Below are 22,126 nucleotides of genomic sequence, written 5' to 3'. Positions count from 1 at the left end.
CAATTTTTCCTCTTAATCCCTTAATTTTTTTCTTACCTGAGGGCAAAAATCACAATATTGAGCATATATTTACTGTTTACAATTTCCTGATTAATTTTAGGTTTTGTTATACATCCACAAAAATAGTTCATATGGTTAAAAGTGGCAAATTAATAGTTATTACAATTTGTTATTTTCTAGTCTACATTTGATGATATTGTTTTTGCTGCTTGTACTACTTCATCCAAGGTGACATAATTGTTCTTCCTGGTATGCCAAGACTGAGATCGCTGAAGGATCATAAGTCATACTATAGGCCAGTGCAAACAAACCAGAGGCTAGGCGAAAAGGGCAGCAACTTCTCATCCCTAATAAATTGAAGAGTTAATCTTTTTTTTCCCATAATTTTATTGAGAAACAAATAGCAAAGAGACAGTTTCAAACCAAATTGGTAGGACAGTTTCAATAATTGACACATTGCATACATTCTTCCTAGTGGTTAAGATGCGGACTTGATATCCTATTTACAAACACCAGTAGAACAAATCCCTCTATTCATTAAGAGAATGTAACTATATATCTATCCCACCACTTTGAATACACAGATACCAAATGAATATTCATCTGTTTTCCCTTTTTTTGTTAAGTTCCATCATTTAAATATTATAGGTGTGTAAACTCAGTAAAATATTCTAAAAGAGTCCAGTAGTCCATAACAGTATTGAGTCTTCCGCCTCACTGGCAATGTCAGAAATTGTTGACCTGAGTCCCCTATAGCTCAACATGACAGCATGGCTTTACTTCTTATACTTCGTTTTTATATTTTTCTGTTGGATGGTTAAGACCAAGGTAAAGCAGGACCTGTGCAACAAGAGTTGTAGCTTTTGGGTCTGATAAGGTCAGTGAAATCCCCTCAGGATTTATCCTGAGATCCTGTACCTCAGATTGTAGAACTTTTGTCAGTGTCAGCCATGTGGATGAGTCACGGCCATTGCTTGGCCAATGTGCTCTCTGTGAAAGTCTGAGAAAATATTTTCTCTCCATGTGACTCTCCTTAGGCACACTCTACATCATCGATCACTTTCCTCTTTGGCCTCATAATCTCCTTGATCAGAAAATTTGGGACACTACCGAAGAAGAATTAATCTTGCAACAGACTCAATACCCAAAATCCAGCTATTCCTGGAAGATATCTACGAGAAGTAGCCATTTCCTAAGGATTCTAAGTACTGCCACAAAGCTATCTACCATAAATACTCTAGAAGCATCAACCCAGGAATTAAGCTTTAAAAAAAGAAAAGAAAGAAAGAAAGAAAAAAAAAGAAAGTGAGAAGACACTTAAGTAAGATAAAGTAACCCCAGACTTCCAGCTTGACAAAGGCAAGCCTGGGGGCAAGAAGGTGGGACAGTCTGAAAGCCGCCCACTGGATTCCTGAAGTGGAAGGGGAAGCAAAAGAGGAAGCAACAAAACAGATAAATGAGGTTCTAGGAAAAAAACAAAAAAAAACAAAAAAAACAAAACAAAACAAAAACAAAAACCAAAAAACAACCTCTCAGATAACTGCAGAGATGATGACCATAATGAAAGGCATGGTTTAGTGACAACAGAGTAGACACAGATAAAGAAAAATAGAGAGTTTAGGAAAATGATGCAAATCATGAATGCCCAACATAGCAAAGAAATGGAATCTGTGAAACATTCAAACAGTTATCTAGCAGATTAAAAATTTCACTGAAAGTGTTCAGAGCAGAATGAGTGAATGTGAGAACAAGATGTCAGATATGGAAGACAGGACTGTGGTCAGTGATCATGAAAAGAAAGAACGCCTCAAGATAGTGTGGGCTGCAAAATTCCATTCAGCGGCTGCTAGAGGATGCCAAGAGGACAACATAAGAGTGATCAAAGTCAGTTTAAAAGGACGTAGCACAAATGACATTTGAAAAAATTATTCATGGGATATTTAGACAGAAAACTTCCCAAACAGGGAAAAATAATTTGATAACTGGGGCATATAGAATTTCAATTAGCCATGATCAAAAACTCTATGCCAAGGTATATAATAGTCAGGCATCCAGAAATTGCTCCTACTGGGCATCTTCCATAAAGAATTAAAAGTGTCTCACCACAGTGCTATGTGCACATCCATGTTTATAGTGGAGCAGTTTGTAATAGCCCAATTTTGCAAACACTTGTGTCCATCAGCTGGTGAATGGAGAATGATGTGGGTTTTTTTTTACAATGGAAAAATTAGTTTATAACTACTTTGTTATAAAGAAGGATGGACTTTTGACATCTCTAGGAAAATGGATGCACCTTGAGTCCATACTTTTAAGTGAAATAAATCACACACATGTTTAAATAATACATTGTTTCCTTGATGTGAAAAACTGGAAATGTAAATACAGACAAAATGTATAATAGGTATTGTGAAATGGAAAGAAAATGCTCAAATGGGGAGGGGGCAAGGGATAAGGGAGTGGCGAAGGAAAGAAGGGCAAAGTAAAAAACTCAGGAAGGAAGGAAAACATGGAAATGAAGCTTTTGTAAGTGGGGAGGAGAGGAAAGATTGAAGGGAAAGGAAGGGAGTGGGGACAAAAAGCAAAACATATCATGTGCAGGTAGAAGTTTCCTATAATTAATACAATCACTATCTATATCTAAAATGTACCAATAAAAAAGGAACAAAAATGAAGGAGACAGATGATCTTCTCAGCCAGAGTTCAGGTTTTTTTCTAAAATTCGAGAATGCAAAGTCAGAGTGCACCTACAACAGAGAGGTCAAGTGGAGTTAGGAAACTTCCTCAATTTTAATCTTTCCTGGAATTTCTGCTTTCAATAGAACAAAAAAATTCCTCATTATTGTCGTTGTGATGCAGGAGACTTAGAGGAGACTTAACGGTCTCTCCTCCCCGGGGTTTCCAGGAGTCAGACCTTCACAGCCAGGGGCACAGTCCACGCGCAGGCGCGCTGAGGGCGGGCAGGTCAGGTGTCTAGAGCGAGAAGGACCTAGGAAGTGCTGCTTTTCCTGGCGAAACGGTATAAGGGGATACAAGGGAGGAGGTTTTATTTAATTTTGTATTTAACAAGCAGGAGGAAGATAGAACTCCAAGGATTTAAATCCAGATAAGGTTAACTGCAGTAAAGCAATGCTATTCACTCCAGTTTACGCCTGCATTGTAAGGTGAAAAAAATAAAGATAGATGGAAAGGAGATGAGGAAAATCTAATTATAAAATTACACTTTTAAGAACATTAGAGCTTCAGGACAAAGTTACCCATAGTAGAAAATGTCTTCCTCTTTTCCTCTTCTGGGCCACTTCAAATTTCTTCAGGATCTTGAAAAGACATTAAAAGCCTATAAAAGGGACCTTGTCTTTCAATTATAGATTGAATGTGCTTTTCTTTCTATACTATAGATTTACAAATTCCACAGATTTTCACTCCCAAGAACACATAAATACCCTCAGCCCCAGATGTAATGCATCTCACCCCTTTCTAAGGGTGTACTTCGCTTCCATTTAATAAATCTAACCAGCTCTTTCACCAGCAAGCCTAAAAATCTTTTCTGTGACAAAAACCTACTCTATTGGTGGGGGTAAGTTGAGGTCTCTAACCTCTCTTTGGGGGGACATCCTCTGTGACAATTGAAACTGAAATTTTCACATTATCCTTAACTTCAGTGACAAGTGTATTTGCATATGAAGCTATTTTCTAAGTGTGAAGATGTAGGAAAGGTGTTTTAATAATAATAAAAAAATAATGTTGTGCTGGCTATTTCCATAATGGAATTCTTTAAAGATACTGCCAGATAAGGACTTATAGATTACAATAAATGATAAAACACACTACAATTTCCAAAGTCAGAAAAAATATCACGGAAAGTAAAACATGTTCTCTGTCTCTGTGGACACTACGATTGCTTCTCAGGAATGCAAACCATTCTGAACTGACAGGCGGTGATCACCGAGCATGCAAGCCTGGATATGGAGGTGGATGAGGCTTTCTCTGCTTATGACATTTTTGCTTTTCAGGAAGCAGGAAACAGAAAGGGCAGACCACACAAATCAGATAGATGGAAAGGCACAAGGGGTGGGGGTGGGGGTCATGACTCAGGCAGGGCAGGGGTGTGATCTGACCTGCCATTTGCTATAAAGTGCTTTAGAAATGTCAATTTTACTATGAATAATAGGCTTGAGCTCATCTGAGTTCTTGGTAATTATTTTACATATAATTTTAGATGATGGATAACAGAAAATCGAGTGCACATTTCCTTAGCTTGGCACCTGGCAGCCAATGATGAGCTGGGATAAATCTTCTTGCTGGGAACAATTCCTTCTCTATCTTCCCTCGGCTTGATCTGACACTTCTGGGCCCATTTTTTCCACTTTTCTCTCTGTCTGTTGTAGGGGCCACATGCTGAGCACATGCTGGGCCTGGGCTCTGGCTGCCTGGGTCAGCTCTAGGGCGCCCTGTTCTATTTGTGGAGCTGGATGTTTCCAGTTACACCATCCACCACTGGATGCCAGTAGAGGGCTGTGGCTTTAATGCAAAGTTTGTGCCAATTTCTAGGAAGCCAGTGGAATGGCATTGGAAACTGAAGAGTAATCTTGGCCTCCTGGAATTTCTGTTTCAAGGATGACCCCATATGGCTGATCTGAGAATGTTTTTATTCTTAGTTCCCAAAGGGAATGCTATTTCCATCTGAAAATTGAGAAAAATGAGGCTAAGAGAACTTAATTATATTTTAGATAGCCATAGCGGGAATAAATTTTGATGCAGGGTCTTCTGATTTCCAGTTTTCATTCTCCCAGGCTGGTTACAACCTAACCCTAGGAATTAGGGCTTAGCCCTGGTAATTGATTGCATTGAATCTCTTTGCATAGAAGAGGAAGAGATAAATATATAAGGGAAAATATAAGGAGAGAGGACTCTGAGAGTTAGCTGCATATAAATTATCTGGTACTCTTGATATGCAGGCTCTGATTCTGATTCTATACCTCTATCTCCCAGAGGTTGCTTGGGGGCGAATGTCTTGCAGGAAACGCTCTTGGGTCCTGTGTTTGGGCACTGAGCGAAAGGAGTGGCCAGATCTACTTGTCTGCAGTCCTTGGGACACACGTATTTGGAATACGACTGGTTGAGAAAGGAAGACAGGAGTCTGACTCTTTTTTGTCCCCATGTGGTATTTCCTCAGTCAGCCACAGGAGGGCGCGAAAGAATCTCTGAACCCCCTGCGAGCAGGTCTCTGGGTTGGTGGAGTTGGTGAAGAGCAGAAGGGTGTGGAGACCAGGACCTGTGTCAGAAAGAGCTGGAGTTCCTGCAGGGACCACCACCACGAGATAGGCAGAAATAATCAGAAAAGAGCGGCATCTTCTGAGAGCCTCATCTCTCCGTACTGGGACAATGGGTATTAAGGCTGTGTTTTTTCCTTTAGTAGTGGGATGAATAAAATAAACACATCTGTAGTCTTCACTAACTTTTATTAAAAATTATAACAATCTGTATTTGGGACTGTGATCCTTGGGGCATGCAAAATAATGAACAAGATCATGCCATCTGGACTATAAGCTGCTGGCATTCAAATGCTGAAACAAAAAACAAAACAAAACAACAATGACAACAAAACACACCAAAATCAATGCGACTCTGAGAACATTCCTTACCATCTCTGAATTTTCACTTCCTCTGGCTGGGTTTGGTAAATGATGTGGGCATCAGAGAGGAGGGGTAGCTGATTGGAGGAAACAAAGGTGGAGGAATTTATCTCCTCCCTGTTCACAGTCACTTCTGGTTGTGGTGGTTTCCTCAGCGGCTGTGTTTGCTGCCCCTCGCTGTCAGCCTTTCATAACATTTCCTCCCCCTTCTTGTGCAGGAAGGCTGAACACTCCTGCTGAGAGCAGCTGCCTCGACACCCCTGGCTTATCCCATTAGCCCTGCCCATATCTCTGAAGTAGTGCCTTCTCCGCCTTCTCTCTCAAATTCTGCTTCCTGTCAGTACCTAAATGAGATAGCATTTAGGTGTCAGTCACCTAAGATTTATGACAAGAATAGATTTATATTGATTTTGCTTTTCATATATCCTGATGCTTTAATGTGCTGACATAATTTTGGTGCAGTTTAACGTGAGGTCTCACTATTATATCATTGGGTTACAACTCAGTGATCTGCTTAAAGCACCATGGTAGTTATGAATGTGTGACTGGGCCTACTAGCACCCAGCTGTTTGACCTAGGCCACATGGTAAAGTGCTTTCCTAGATACTCCTAAGAAATTACATGCTGTCCAAGATGGTTTTCATTTTGTACTGAGTTGCTTACTGGATGCCTGGGACTCTGTGTGGGAGACAAATGGGCTCTGTCTCTAAGAAGTATGTAGTAGAGTTAGAAAAATAGGACAAATGTGTGAAAAGTTCTTCTTGTAGTGTTTTAAATTATAATAAGTGAGACAGTTACAAGATCATCAATCATGTATTTATTCATTAACTGAATGGTATATTGGTCAATATTTGTGGAACTCTTAAGGTCACCAGGGGGAGCAAAACCAGACACAGTTCTTGTCCCCCGGAGTTGATAGTGAAGCAGGGAGACAGATGGCAGTTAGCCAGTCTCGCTAGCAGTTGCATCGTGAGTGACTGAGGGGACTGCTCTCGGGAGGAGGAAGGACTACAGGAGAGCACATGACAAGGTGAAGTGACCTAAACCGGGGCACAGAAGGCTTCCTTGAGGAAGTGCTCCTTGAGCTTGGGACTGGAGCACATGCAAAATCGCCAAATTTGCGTTTCTTGAGGATTACCTGAGCTGTAATACAGAGCACTATCAGAGCATGTGGGGGAAGAGTGTTTGAAACTATTCAATCTGGGTGAAACTTGTGGGTGTCTGGAAGAGGTTTGCAGAAAGATGAGTTATGGACAGATTGGGGCATGTCTGGGGAAATAGGTCCATAGACTTTCTAAGGATTGGCTAGACAGCTGGTAGTGACAGAAAGAAATACTGCAGTGAGTACTAGTTTCCTGTCTTGCACAATTAGACAAGTTGTAGGGGCTTCAGTGTTCTAGAAAGTGATGGAATTGAGCCAGATTAAATTGGATTATGAGTTTTGGTCCTTGATAGTTCACCTGGGGCTCTTTTGTGCAGTGCAAAGTGGAAATGTAGCAAAGTCATTTTGGTGGAATGCAATGGACCTTAGAGAACTGGAATGAAAAGTTGAGACTGCAGCATGTGTTCACACAGTAATGATGGTGGGGGTGCTAGAAGATACTCTTGAGAAGAAAGTATATAGTGAAAAAGAAGAATTGAGCAACCTATCAGCCATTTGAGAGGCCAGAGACAGAAGGGTAAACCTGAGAGTAAATCTGAGGAGGCCAGGAGGCCAGCAAGGTAAAAGGAGTCCAGGAGTGTGCCATTCTGAGCCTCAATGCATCTTGGTCACTTCCTTGTTGCTGGGCCAAAATACCAACATCCACAACTTAAGGGCAGACGGGTTTATTTTGGTTCCAAGTTTAGGTCAATGTTAGGTAGATCCAAGGCAGGAACGGCAAGGAGGAGGGCAATGGTGCAGGGAAAGACATCAACCCAAGTAGCCAGGAGGCAGAGAGAGAAGAGCCTGGGCAAGAGTACACCACTGAGCTCAGGCCCCAGCCTGGGGCAGGAACGCACCCCTGAGCTCAGGCCCCGAGTGACTCCTCAGCCAGCTCCATTCCTAACAGCACGCTTAGCTACTAACTCATCAACATACAAAGCCATGGAGGAGTTACTGCACCCAGACTCAATCACCTTCCCCAAACAAGATAATTTTGGGGGACATTTTAGGTCTAAGCTGTAAAAAAGGGGACAAACTTTGTGAATGAATCTTTCATTCCTAAAAAGTACTTTTGAGCTCTCTTAAATGAGCAAGAAATAAGGGCTTCTATAGTTGGCAATGATGACAAAATTATATTTTTTCCAACTCTTTGCCTTTCTCTGGGGTCCTTGCCCTATGATATTTTAATTATGCTAGGGGTGAGACAAATTTTCCAAACCACTAATATTGAGTTTGTCCATATGACTTGCTTTGGCTAAGCATAGTGATTATAGTTAATAATGTATATTTTTAAACTGCTGCAAGAGAAAATTTTAAAAATTCTCACCAAAGAAATGCTAAATATGCTAGATATGATGATTAGTTGGATTTACTCATTCCATGATGTATACACATAACATAACATCACATTTTACCCTGTAACTACGTACAATTTTTTTTTTTGGTCAATTTGAAAGATTGTGAGTGTATAAGACATGTTGATAATTCCGAGCTCAGGTTATAAGAAGCATAGTATGTTTCTGGTTAATTCTCTTGGATATCCATCGTTACCATGATAAGAATAGATGCTGAATACCATTGGGTTCCCTTAAATGGAAGACACAGGGGCTAGATCTGCACCTAGCAAATGGCTGAGTTATTCCCTGTCAGACTCAACTGAGTCAGATGATCCTTAGCTGACCTGAAAACATATGGACAAAAAAATTGTAAACCCTGAACTCAACCAGCATTGCTGAGAGCTAGTTGACTGATACTGATTTATCATGGTCATTGGTGAACTGATGGACCCCTGCTTTGGGTAAGTGACGGTGAGGAATCCTAATGTAGAGGATACCATGGACTACGAGACTGGAGAAGGTCAGTCCTTGTCCAGGAAGTGACCAGGCAGAAGCTTTTTGTTTACTTTTGCTTTTAAGAAAGGGTTACACTGCTTTTACATGGTATGAGAGAGGACTAATTGCAAGGGTGTGATTATTTAGGAGAACTGAGAACAATTGATGGCATGTGGTGTCTGAGATGGTGAGAAGGGATGTGATTTAAAACATAAGCAGAGAGCTTGACTTTCACACAGTGAAGAGGGTGGGTACCAACCCTAATGTGCTGAAAGGTAACTGAGAAGAATGGGAGGAGATTTGAGCAGACATATATATCTACCGAGGGAAAGTTTTGGGTCTTCCATCCAAAAGGAGTGATTCAGTCCTGTTTTTGTGAGAGAAGGAGAAATATTGTTTGATTAAAATTGGGAAGCCACTTTTCAAATGATGTGAATGATAAGTAGCAACCACAGGTGTCTTTCTCTACAGTTGAATGTCCTACAAAAGCTACAGCTTGTAGTTTGGCATTGGGGAACTACAGTATCTGAATGTGAGCACTTAAAAAGCATGGCTGAGGAAAATCAAAGAAGTCTGATAGGGAGAGATATACCTTGTTCATGAACTGGAAGACTCAGTATTATTGAAATGTCACCATCCCCCCAAAAAATTGGCTGGTGAATTCAACACAATCCCATTCAAAATCCATTTTTGGGTGTTGGGGGGTGGGTTGGAGATAAACATAGGTAAGGTGATTCTGATATTTATATGGGAAAGCAAAGGAGTTAGAATGGCCAAAACACTTTTGGAAAAGTACAAAGTTGGAAGATTTCTGCTACAGAATTTAAAGGCTGACATTAAACTATATTAATCAGTAACATGACATTGGGACAAGAATAGACAGAAAAATTGATGAAAGACAATAGACAGTCCAGAGAGACGCATGCACATGTGGTCAATTTCTCTGGCAACTTTAGCAGTGTGACTGAATGAAAAAAAGATTTCATACAAAGTAGATTTTTAATGTAGATATATCAATCTCAAGTACAACACAAGAGCTGCTTGACATTATTAGCTGATAGAGAGAAACAAATTAAGACTATAAGAGATTTTATACCTATTGAAAATGTCTAAAACTTAAAAGATCAATGACAGTAAGTGCTGGAGAAGATGTGAATAACCCAGCCTTCTCATATTGTGGATGGGGACTCAAAATGGTACATTAGCTTCTTATTTTTTGTTTTATTGGTATAGTATATCAGTTCTGAGGAAATAGTTTAACTGCTTCTCCTAAAGTTAAACACACCATCTGACTCAGAAACCTTACTCCTAAGCATCTACCAAAGAGTAAAGGTTTTCTCCTTTACTAGAGACAAACAAAACTGTGTATTTGCAGAAAGACCAATGTATGAGTGTTGACAACAGAGTTATTCATAGTAGTCCCAAGGCAGAAACAACTTTAAATCTATCCACTGGTGAATAAGTCAATTGTGGGATATCCTTACAAAGTAATAATGGTAACAGCAAGGAACAACTGGTGGTACATTCAATAATATGATTAAATCCCAACATTATTATGCAAAGCACAAGTGACCCAAACCAGGCAGTACGTTGTATGGTAGCTTTTCTATGCATTGTATAGTGGAAAAGATAAACCTATAGGGACAAAACAGCACCTGAGCTTCCTAACCAACTCACAGAACTGAAACCTCAAAGAAGATTAATTGTGTTGTATATAAGCTACACCTTAACCAGATATAAGAAGAAACTTAATAGATGGCTCTAGAGTGCTGAGCAATGTTTTTCAAGCTTCATTATGAAAGACATTTCTGTCCCACTAGGAATTCTAGAGGTTTTAGGAGCTCTCTGTCAGGAACCAGAGACAAAGCTTAAATGCAATTTATTAAAAAAAAATTCTATCACAGTTTGTTAAATGCAGATTAGTGAGCTGCTCCCCTGAATCTGATTCAATGGGTCTGGGGAGGGGCAGGAGGAGAGGTATTTGGACAAGGATTTGGGATGGTGGGTGGTTCTCTCAGAGCACATGCAGAGAAGTCTATTCTGGGTCTCAAATGGTTTGATTTTGCTTTCAAGCATCACCTTTCTGACTTCAGGAGCCTCTTCTTTCTTCTGAGTTCCACTGAATTTGTTTATAGGCCAGCACATTAATTCTACTCCAAAATAACACCAGATTTTATGGGAGAACAAGAAAACCCTGGGATATGCATGGACCCTTCCATAGACTTACAAGCAGGAGAACAGCATGTTGTAGTGAGAGGCAGCTGGTTGAAAGGAAGGGGATGGGATGTTGTAGGCAAGAGGAAGGCACATGGACAGTGGGAAACAGTGGAACAAGCCATTTCAAAGTGAGGCCAAGGCCACGCCTTTCCATTGGAGCAGCCTCTGTCACTGGGACGGGTCTGCATGGTGTGGTTGAGGCTCAGCATCACTGGCTTCAGATGTTCTGCCTCAATTGGCAGGAAAGCCTGTGCAGCTTTGCCGCTAGCACCCTTGGTCATTTTCTCAGACTCAGGTATTTTGTTTGGGTCAGCATTACCTTGTATTTTCCCTTCAACCTTATTTGTTTTGAGTTTTAATTACCGTGTGTGTGTATATATGTGTATATATATATATATATATATATATATATATATATATATAGTTATATAGTTATAATAACCCAAATTCTGCCTTAAACCACAATTCTTCCCTTCCAAACCTTCTGTCAGACCCTCTACTAACTGGTCCATCAAGTTTCCCTCCTCTAACTGTGGTTTAAGCTCCTCATTCCACATCGTAAGTCTTACTACCTCTCAACCTACTGTGACTGTTGAGAAATGAGTGTTTGAATGGTAATAAACAGTTTTGACACCCTCTCTGGCCTTGTCCTGTTTCCTTCTGCACATCTGTCCTGCCTCACTGCTTCACAGCTGCCTGGATCCCTCTAGGACGGGACCACACGCACTGGATGCCTGACCCGGGGAAGCCTGAAACTTCCCTAATTCCTTTAGCCCTTTCTTTTCAATTGATACATAAACACTGTACATATTTATTGAGGCCCATGTGATGCTTTAATACATGTGTTGTGTAATGTTCAAATCAGAGCAAGCACATCGCTGGGAATATTTATCATTTCTTCCTAGTAAAAATGTTCAAACTCTTCTTTTGGTTTAATATATATATTATATTATATATAGTACTTAGAGGTACTGCACTGTGCAATACCCCCTGGCTTTCATTGACCCTGAGAAGGTTGGAAATGTAGCTAGGGAAAAGAAAACTGCATGCAATCTGGTGTATTGATTCAGATCATCCAATTAGGAGTCAGATGGCCTTGTTTGAATTCTTGTTTGTCTCTTACTAGTTATGTGAATTGGGAAAGTAAATGTCTGTTTGCCTCAGTTCCTCCTGATGGCGTCTCCCTCCTAGATCAGCGTTGTTTCGTGGTTAGAAGCACAGATTTTGCATTTGTCACGTAGCAGTGTAAGGCTGGACATCAGTTCTCTCACTACACTGGGTCCTAACTTCTCTTGCAATAAAGAGTGTATGTGGGAGGGTGCCAACAACCTCAGGGGAAATGGCCATAGTTCTTTTTTGAGGCTCCTAAGTATACGTCTAGCTACATTCTCTAAGACCAAAATCAAAGCATAAAAATTATTTCTGATCTCTAAACACTGAAGTCTGAAAAACCCTAGGTTGCTGAATTATGACATTTTATAATCCCATTGCATACATCTGTAATAAAAATGTAGCCCACACAAAATATAGCATTTATAGTTACATTTTATTCCCTCCCAAGACATTTATTTAATGAAAATAAACCAACCATAGAGAGAGAAATGAAAGAGGGAGGCAAAGAGAGCTTAGAATGTCTGGTGCTAGGAATAACCTCCTCACCCCCCATAGCAGCTGGGGACGGATGAGAGGAACCAACAATTAATGAAATTCGGTGCAGTGGTGGGAATGGAGGAGGAGGTTTAAGTGTCTTCTGCTGCTGCTTGTCAAATTCAGTGTGAAACTTTGTCACATAAAACATAGGAGACTTGAAGAATCAACATAAAGAGACAGTGAGAATGGGTTTGAATAAGAGTCTTGAGGAATCCTGCTTAGCACCAGGATGAGGGAAAGAGGCTCCCACAGTTCAGCACTCCCGCAGAGCAACTCCTCCAGCCCTGCTGCAATTTTAGATCTGTGTCATGCAAAGAAAAAACCCAGCAAGTTCAAATTTTACTTTGCATTGTGAAGAGCCTCCAAATAACTTGAATAAATGTTTCATATGGAATGAACTGATCATAATGAAGTAAAATGTTTGCTCAAGTTTATTAACTAGCATTAGATGAATAGGAAACATAGAATTTGATACCAGGGATTGTTACTTTGTGGAAAAGATGTGAATAAAAAAGTTCATTAAGATGGATGTGTAAAAGAATGCAGTCAAACATTACCCCTCAAGTGCTTTTCCTATACATTCTAAAATCTTAAGTCTGAGGATCTTCCAATGTTATTCATTTTAATTTGAGACAATATATCTTTAAAGGAATTCTTTAAAAGTAGGAGTGCCACCCTGTCTCCCTCCAAAGTGGTTTTCATATCTGCTTTGTGAACCTTCTGGACCTTGTCACGCTGACTCTCCATATAGTTTTTCAGGTTTCCAAGGAAAATTACTTTTTTTTTTTTTGGCCGACTCAGCCCACCCTGAGGGCAGGGCTACTGTGGCATGTGGTGTCCGGATTAAACTGTGGTCCCCGCACCTGCCTAAGCTTGCCTAAGCAGACGCTGTAGACCACTGAGCTATCTCACCGGCCCAGAAATTTACTTTTGTTTGGATAGAAAATGATTGACAATTTTTTTTGATTCAAGTTACATATTTATATTTGAGGTTCAAATTCCTATTCTTTTGTCTTAGGAAAGTTTAGCATTAAACAACAATTTTTTTTCGGAATATTTTCAACAAATCCTATGTGAGTTATAACTAAACTCTCCCCAAAGAACCTTTCCTCCTTCAAGAATAAGAATGGAAACTCCATCAAATTGTGTAAGGTTACTTTCACAGACAGCCTCATGCTTGTTTATACAAAGAAATTATTTTTCTTGGAAAAAATTCAACCAAGAAAGAAACTGAAGTCCAGCGTAGCAGGTATTCTCAGGGGGCATGTTGAATCAGGAACCCTTCTTCGTCACTGGAGCTGGTGCAGTTGAACGCAATTTTCTTCTGTGAAGCAAACACAAAAGGAAAAACGCTCACATTTAGAAAAACACCAAAAAGAAACTGCAGCTCTCCCGCAGAGATAGCAAGTAAGGAGCTAGTTTCCCATTCAGCTCTCTGAATTGGGGGAACGGTCTCCCACACTCTGTGTGACCAGAAGGGGGAGCGAAAGCACGCATTTGTCTTAGAACTTACACATTTCGAACGCACATTTTGGCTGTCTAGGAAAGGCAAAGGCAAAGGCAAATTCTAGTTATGAATGGGAGTCTGAAAGCCCTGGGTATGCCTGACTTACCTTTCTATAAATGTTAAAAGTTGCTGCACCCATTTGGCTTGAGGATTCAAGCATACAATTGACGTAGTCTTCAACTGGATTCTAAAAAAAAAAAAAAAAAAAAAAAAAAAGAAAAAATTAATGAATAACCATTTATAGGTCATTTAAATAACAAGATATTGTATTGTAAAAGACCTGTACAATTTTTAAAACAACAAAGATTTGAACCTGTAAATGCATGTGCCTTTTAAAGGAGGATACATTTTTAATCTATTTGAGTGACTGAAGGGGTGTATGGAGAAACTGTATGTTTCACATCAAAGAGAAAATGTTCATTACAAAAATGTCCTTTAATTATATACCATGTAACCATGTAAAACAGTGTTTTCTGTAGACTAGAATTGTGTACACTAGGCCTTCAGAGATGCTGCCATTGGACCGAGTGTTTAAATGAGTCAGGTGATTTGAATGAAAGTTGTTTCAAGCTTGTTGGTAGAGAGCAGTAACAAATGGCTTTTTTCAGAAAATATTTAACTTCCTCATAAAAATGAGTTAAATATTTTTAAGTATGTGTATCTAATAGTACAAAATGGAATAAGCCTCATAGTGTATAGAAAACTGAATTTGACAACATATTAATGAATAAATGAATGATGATTAAAAAATGAAATTAAAAGTGAAAGACTAATACATCTTGGTCAATCTTTCATGTTTAAATAATAGAAACATTTTTGTTATGAAAATGATTCTTAGATGAAGTGTAAGTGGAGCTGGGAAGTTTTGGATCTGAAATAGGTGACTTATGGCAGGCAGCCTGAATGTTAGAAAACCTGAAGCCTGATTATTTGTGGACTGATAGGTGACAGTTAGTAGATGAATCCAAAGTGGACAGAATCTCACATTAGAGATCAGTGTTTGGTTGAAAACTTTCATGACTTAGAGAAGGATCAAATAGCAGGCCCTGAAGCCAGCTTACTTCTGAAGTTATATCACAATATGGTATCTTTCCAATATGCTTGTTAGCTGGGTGTGATGACCTGTATAGTCTTGTAGTTCAAGCATTCTGGGAGGCTGAGGCAGGAGAATCACAAGTTTAAGCTCAGCCTGGGCAACTTAGTGATTTATTAAGATTCTAAAAACAAAAGAATAGAAAAAAAAAAGAGAGAATGGAATGAAGAAAGGAAGGAAAACAGGGAGGGAGCAAGGGAGGTAAGGGCTAAGGATAAGGTTTAGTGTAAAGGCCTAGGGTCCATTCTCCAGTATGGCAAAATGAGTGAGCAAGTGCATGAATGAATGAATGAATGAATGAATGAATGAATGAATGAATAAAGCAGGTTATAGAAAACACTCCACAAAAGATCTTTTATCTGAAAAAAATCAATAAAATTTAAGGTGGGAGGGGCTGTAGAGCTTGGCTGCTGTTGAGCCAGCAGTTAGACAGACTTGCCCTGTTCTAAGAAATTAGGCTAAACAAAAGCAGCAATGATTGCTACCAGGTCATGATTGTCAAATACCATCCCACACTACATGCCACATGTGCTGGAAGGTAACCGTGAACCACCTGAATTTGTCTCATGGAAATTCTGTGCCGGAGAAACTGTTATGTCTTCACTGTCTGATGAGGATCTTGAAGCTTAGAGAGTTCAAAGAACTCATTCAAGATTGCACAGCAAATGCAGGACAGAAGAAGATTCAAATAAAGACTTAAAATTTCAGGACTCACACCTTCTGCCACTGCTTTCTACAAGCCTGACCTGAATCATTACTAAGGGCCAGAAATGACGGGCCCTACCTGTGGCAAAAAGATGGTCTTCCAGGAGACTGAAAATGGGGAGGCTTGAGGCTTTACTGGTAGGACCTCAGAACATGATTTCTTTGCACATCAGTTATCTTAGCCGTTTGTGTAACTCAGCACACAAACGGCTTTATCCGCTGAACTTCTCAACTCCACCTTTGCAGGTGACACAGAACTTGGAAGTCATAGGTCATAGAGTGGGTTCTCAGGAGATCTTTGAATTTCCTTTCTGATTTCATGATGAAAAAACATTTCAAACTATCTGGTGTTTTTGCTTATGATGGGTTTGAGTTTTTCCTTTAAAAAAATCATAGCTTTCATTTCTATATCTGGTTGAAATTTATAAAGGCAGAATTTGACAAGAAGGTGTAGTCACATTTTTTCATATTTCAAAAGGATGACATTAAAGCAGAGAAAATTAGGGAGTATTACTTCCCCATGTTGAGAGGTGAGAAAGGAAATTGAGAGAAGTTACAGAGAGGTTGTACAGCCAGGAGAACTGCTTCCACGTGTGGCACGTCTAGACTTCCTATCTTTGTGGGAAATAATTGTCCTTAGAATTCTCATAAGTGAGGACATGGGTGAAACTATAATGCCTTTTTAATGAAAAATTCCATATACATTTTTGATATCCTATAGTTCTATTTTACAAGGTAGGCACAAATCATTGCTATCAAAATAGGACAAACAAAGAGCAGCAGATTGAAAACATTCCAAAAGCCTGAAGAAGCTCATGGGATCTGGGGCTGTTGCTCAGTGATACAGTGCTTGCTTGGTGTGTGCAAGGCTCTGAGTTCCATCTCCAGCACTTCCGGGAAAAGATATTCCGGGGAGGTAGCTCAGTAGAATAAGCGCGTACCTGACAAGCGCAAGGGCCTGAGTTCAATCCCTGGCTCTGAAAACAAAAACAAAAACAAAAACAAAAACAAAAACAAAAAACATAAAACAAACAAAACAAAACAAAAAAAGATATTCCCAGGAAGAGTAACTAAAAAAAAAAACAAAGCCAGAGATGCCTGGAGAAGGAGGTTATATGGACTACACCTTTCAAGGTGTGAGAAGAGGCATGGGACTAGAGTGAGCATGGGTGCAGCCCTGGCTCCACCCTCTCCTTGTGGTGGGTCCCAGGTAGTGAGTTAGCCTCCTTCAGTCTCTTCTTTCTTTTTTTTTTTTTTTTTTTTTTTTTTTTTTTTTTTTTTGTGTGTGTGTGTGTGTGTGTGTGTGTGTGTGTAACCAGGGATTGAACTCAGGCCCTTGCGCTTGCCAGGGAAGTGCTTATTCCACTGAGCCATCTTCCCCGCCCCATCTCCCCCGCCCAAGTCTCTTCTTTCTTTTGCTGTGTTTTGTTTAGACAGGGTCTTGCCATGTAGACCAGGCTGGCCTGAAATTCATAGCAGTCCTTCTACCTCAGCTTCCAGAGTTCTGTAGTAACAGTCAGGAATGCACCACCACACCTGGCTCTGTCTGCATTGTTAATAATAACAGGTCGAACAATAGGCACACCTTAAAGGAGCAGGTGAAAGAGAAAAATGAAGGAGCAAGCCAGTATAAAGCACTTCATCACAGATGCTGCAAAGGCACTCCTTAAATCTTACTGGCATTCATTATTAGTTTCAGAATTTTAGCAACATTTGAATAAATTCTTCAGATTATTATCAGCCCTTATGGCAACATCTGATCTGACTTTCACTGGGAGAAAGGAATCATATTTACTTATTTTTTTTTCTTGCAACTTACATGATTTCGGTGTTTGGACAACCATTCCCAGGGGTTCGAACTTGAAGTTGACGAATGTGGGGCGGGCGGAAGATGCGAGAGGTTACCTTCTTACATCTACACTTCAAGTTCGTGTTATAGGCCTCCAGAATACCTGTAAACACAGAACTAGTTATTTTAACCTCTTTTGGCTGAGAATTTGTAACTCTGAAGCAAGCATCCATACTCTGCATTTGAAGATTTGAAAATTTCCGATCAGCTGTCGCACACCCGTAATCTCAGCAATCAGTAGAATATATTTTTAAATATAAAAATATATTCTACTGAAACCTTAAACATAAAAGTAGTTTTTAAGAAGCATAATGCTTACTAAAATTGTGGTCAACTTTATATTACTATTTAAGTGATTATTTGTATAATAAAAATTGATAACTATTACTTTCCCTAGACTCAGCTATGGTTAAGGCAACATAGAATTGACGACTCTTCAGCGCCAGCACATGAGGGCAGAGTCATGGTTTGTAGCAATGCCTGCAGAAAACGTCTGGGATAGATTCTCTCTCTTATCTCCCCTACCCCACTCTTTACTAGATAAAAATGCCACAAAAGATGCTCTCTGTTTTGGGGAATTTATTTAATACCAAATATGTTGCTTCTCTATCTCAGTTGCAAATCATTATCTGGGGGAAAAAAACAATTATAAAAATTCAAGACTATTTTCATTCAACAATAAAAGTTGTTAGTAGAGATAGTTTCTATAAGTGACTCACCTCCTACATTTCAATGGAATCTGCCTTTCTTAAAAAGATATTTATCAAAGCCTGTTTATCCACAGTGCCGACCACTCTGTTTGACAGGTATTTATAAATAAAATGGCCCAAACTTGCAGGGCTTCACTGTGTAGGGGGAGAACAAGTAAGCAAACACCACAGAAGGTGATACTCCTGCCAATCTCTGCACTGCATCTGCGCTGCTAATGAACTTGTCAGGAGCAGTACGAAAGCTTCATGCACCAGGAGAGAGAAATGGAAGTTTCTAGAGAGGAAAAATTACATGGGAAGCAAAATAAAAATGGAGGGAGCACTGCATTGTAAGAATAAAAACTTATCTTCTGCACCTGGATGGTGTCTGCATGCCTGCAGCCTTTGCTCCAGCCGTAGAAACACTGCCACACTAGATGTGTTTCTAGTGGCACCGTGGCGCCCCACTTAGACTCCAGAGTCTGCCTTGTGGCAGAACGTGCATTCTTCGTCCCTGGTGCGCTTACAAGGACTGATGAATGCTCCATGCAGGAGACCAGTTGATGCCAACAATTTTAGACCCTGTAAAGGGTTAGTGTGTGGTGCAAAGTGGAATGAACAGACATAACGGGCTCACCTATTACAGCAAGGGACCGTCTGAAAAGGGATAGGAATGCACAAGCCAAATACAAGCCACATCAAGCCAAAATCTCTTCCTTCTTTAAATAAAAATCTTAATATAAAAGTTCCAGTTTCTACTCCACACTTCCGTAAGCACCTTATGTTTAGAAATCTAGGAGCAACTTTCTCCCTTTTACTCATACTTCCCCAATTTTTAACAGAAAGTTTTTAAAAAAGGAAACAGCTGAAGAGCGTTTCTGCTGACAGGAGAGCTCAGCGCGAGGGCAAGTTCTCACCTTGGCCCGGAGAGAGGCTGCAGACCAGCAGGGCGAGCAGCAGAGCCGCAGCACTGAGCCTCATGCTGCCCCGCGGTGTGGGTGCGCTCCTCCAGCCGAGCAGTGGCTTCTCAGCACAAGGGACTCCTATTTATTTACATCCTCCTGAGCCCTCCCCCTTCCTTCTCTCAGCTGCAGCATCAGCTCTAAAAGCCCCCAAATATTGCTGAGCTTGCTTTTCAGGAAAGAAAAAAATTCCTCTTGCAAAGTTTATAAATTTAATTCAGAGCACCATTAGTATAATAAATAACTTCCTGAAAATGTAGACTAAAGATGCCAGGGATGCTGCAGAGATTTGAGGACAAAGAAAGTGGGCAGAGGTCACAGTTTGCAGGGACGTCTATGATCACTGTGGAAAGCCGTGGTTTTGATTGCTTCTCTCAGTGAATGACCAGGTAGGTTTCTCGATGGCATTTCAGTGTAAGCTCTCTGGCATTATGGATTCTGCTGATCATGTCTTTGTATGCCAGGCAAGTGTAAGGCAGCTCTGCCCCAGCAGGTGCTCAGTGCTTAGCTGTACACCTAGTGGTTGCCTCCCTGCAGGGAGGTCCTTACACTGATGAGCTCCAGTTTTCTCTACTGCCTCTGTTTTTTTCTCCTGGTACCAAGGATTGAACTCAGGACCTTGCACTTGCCAGGCAGACACTTATGCTCTCTGGCTGCTTCTTTTTTTACTATCTGAGATATATGATGATTTATGTAATTTGGCCATCACGGAAATCTTGCAAGAAGCCATATATGTCCTCTCATTGGTGTGCCTGTGTCTTGATAAAAGGAGAGAAGAGACTAGATCTGGGGACAGAGCGTCTTTCTGGCTGTAATGTGCATATTTTTGGGCCTAAGAAACATGTACCAGTGGAGGCACAAGAACTCTACCCGATGGTGCCCCTTGTGCTATACTGTTTAAGCTATGCATATGTGAAATTCACCCAGCCCACAGCCTTGCCTCATTGCTAGGGGTTCTTTGCTTTAAAAATATGTGGACAATGGCCAGCTGGGTTTCTAGTATCACTGACCTTCTCTGGGAGAAGACAGGTGTGGATGTACCACACCAAGCCCCCTGGACCACTGAAAAGTCAGACGCTGAGTGTTTCATGTGGCTTTCTGAACAATTTAGTTTTGCTGGCAAGTTAGCACTGCTGACGTCTAGTGACCAAAGTGCTCCAGCAAGTGCGGGAGGGGAGTGTCACAGCCCACCAGCTGCACACATCAGGCACTTCTCTAGGCAGCCTAATGATCATGTGATGGGGAGCTTCATCTGGAGGTGGGTGGTTTGGCAGTTCTAGGTATTAGGAAGTTCTTGCTTACATATATGTGAAAGCTGCTTCTCTAGCAGTTGAGCTATTTTGTCCCAATTCAACTCTGTCACCAAAGAGAATAATTCTAAATGCTCCACCTTAATATGACTTTTTTTTTTTTTTTTTTTTTTTTTTTTTTTTTTTTTTTGCAGTACCAGAGATTGAACTCAGGATTGAATTCAACTGAGGCATCTCCCCGGCCCCTATTATGACGTTTTAAATTAAAATAAGAATTTTGTGTATGGCACCAGGGATTGAACCCAGGGCCTTTACACTGAGCTGCATTCTCCTTTTCAGTTTTTACTTTGATACCTAGTCTTACTCAGTTGTTCCAGGCTTGGCTTGAACATTTGATCCTCTTGCTTTGGCCTCCCAGAGCGCTGGGATTACAGGCATGTGCCACCACACTTGGCTTGCTCAAAATACTTGTGATCACAGTGTGTTACTGGGTTCACAACCAAACAAATGAGGGTGGATTGTGGAGTATAAGAAGTCTACTCAGAGCAACTTTTACATGGTAAGAGGGGAGGAGGAGGTCAAGGCAGGCAGTTCAAGCCTCAGATCACAATGCTGCTCTGACAAAGCCATGAGAGCTCACCAGGGAGCTCCTGAGGAAGGAGCCATGGCCTGCTATGGTTCCGGACTAGGTGTCCTCCCAAGGCCTCATGTAGTGATGGGACTGTAGGCTTCTAGAGTTTGTGATTAATTCATGATCTCAATAAGCCTTTCCTTCCCGAATTTTGTTGTTGTTATTATTATTATTTTAATGTATTTGGTACAGGGTCTCACTCAGCTTAGACTCATAGTGATCCTCCTGTTTTCAGCTTCCCCAGCGCTGGGATTACAGGCGTGCGCCACCATACCTGGTCTCAGTGGCTGGCTCAGTGCACCTGAGGGTGGGGCTGGTGCAGCATATGGTGCCAAGGATTGAACCTGAGTCCCTGTGCTTGCTTAAGCAGGTGCTTAGTCCCCTGAGCTATCTCAGCAGCCCTTCTTCCTTAATTTTTTCTTCTCTTTTTTTTTTTTTTTTGTATTTTAGGGAAGGGTCTACAGAGTGTTCAGGGTCTCACTACTAGAATGGATTTGTAGCGATCTCCCCATTTACAGCCTCCCAAAAGTTGGGATTACAGACATGCACCACCATGCCCAGTCTCCATCACTGTCTTAGCACACCCCAGGGGCAGGGCCCTTCCTTAATTTTGGATGTTAGATATTTTGTTCCAGAGCAAAATAACTGAGACATGGCCCAAAGTGGCAGAGGTGGGCCAGTGAGATAGCTCAATAGATTAAGCTCCTGCTTAAGCAAGCGCAGGGACCTGGGTTCAATCCCTGGCACCACATGCCACACCGACCCTGCCACTGGGCATACTGAGCTGACCATTGAGACTGGGTGGGGTGGTGCTTCTCTGTAATCCCAGCTCTGGAGAGGCTGAAAACAGGAGGCTTACTATGAGTCTGAGCTGCATAGTGAGACCCTGTAACAACAACAACAACAACAACAACAACAACAACAACAACACCCAAAGTGGCAGAGGTGTCCAGAAGTGCCCTGA

At 40.8% G+C, this 22,126-nt stretch overlaps 1 protein-coding gene across 1 annotated transcript; it reads right to left on the bottom strand.

The window, feature by feature from the left end:
* Window positions 1–12,742: 12,742 nt before the first annotated feature.
* Window positions 12,743–19,320, bottom strand: Cxcl13 (C-X-C motif chemokine ligand 13). The gene is made up of 4 exons (XM_004643199.2): window positions 19,237–19,320; window positions 17,601–17,733; window positions 14,090–14,170; window positions 12,743–13,800 (listed from the first exon to the last, which is right to left on the bottom strand). The coding sequence occupies exons 1-4, from the start codon at window positions 19,298–19,300 to the stop codon at window positions 13,749–13,751; spliced, it is 330 nt and encodes a 109-aa protein (XP_004643256.1). The 5' UTR covers window positions 19,301–19,320; the 3' UTR covers window positions 12,743–13,748.
* Between the last annotated feature and the right edge of the window lie 2,806 nt (window positions 19,321–22,126).

This window comes from Octodon degus, unplaced genomic scaffold (assembly GCF_000260255.1).
Source record: "Octodon degus isolate 3935 unplaced genomic scaffold, OctDeg1.0 scaffold00168, whole genome shotgun sequence".
In the NCBI taxonomy this organism is placed as follows: Eukaryota; Metazoa; Chordata; class Mammalia; order Rodentia; family Octodontidae; genus Octodon; species Octodon degus.
Note: the sequence above shows the minus strand (reverse complement) of the source record. Positions and strands in the feature narration are given on the sequence as shown.

What these genes read in the sequence shown, in the direction of transcription:
- Cxcl13 (XM_004643199.2), bottom strand. Translation starts at nt 19,300, where the DNA reads ATGAGGCTCAGTGCTGCGGCTCTGCTGCTCGCCCTGCTGGTCTGCAGC. An exon ending in CAGCCTCTCTCCGGGCCAAG is followed by an intron (nt 17,734 to 19,236) that starts GTGAGAACTTGC and finishes CTGTGTTTACAG; the next exon opens with GTATTCTGGAGGCCTATAAC. An exon ending in TGTCCAAACACCGAAATCAT is followed by an intron (nt 14,171 to 17,600) that starts GTAAGTTGCAAG and finishes TTTTTTTTTTAG; the next exon opens with AATCCAGTTGAAGACTACGT.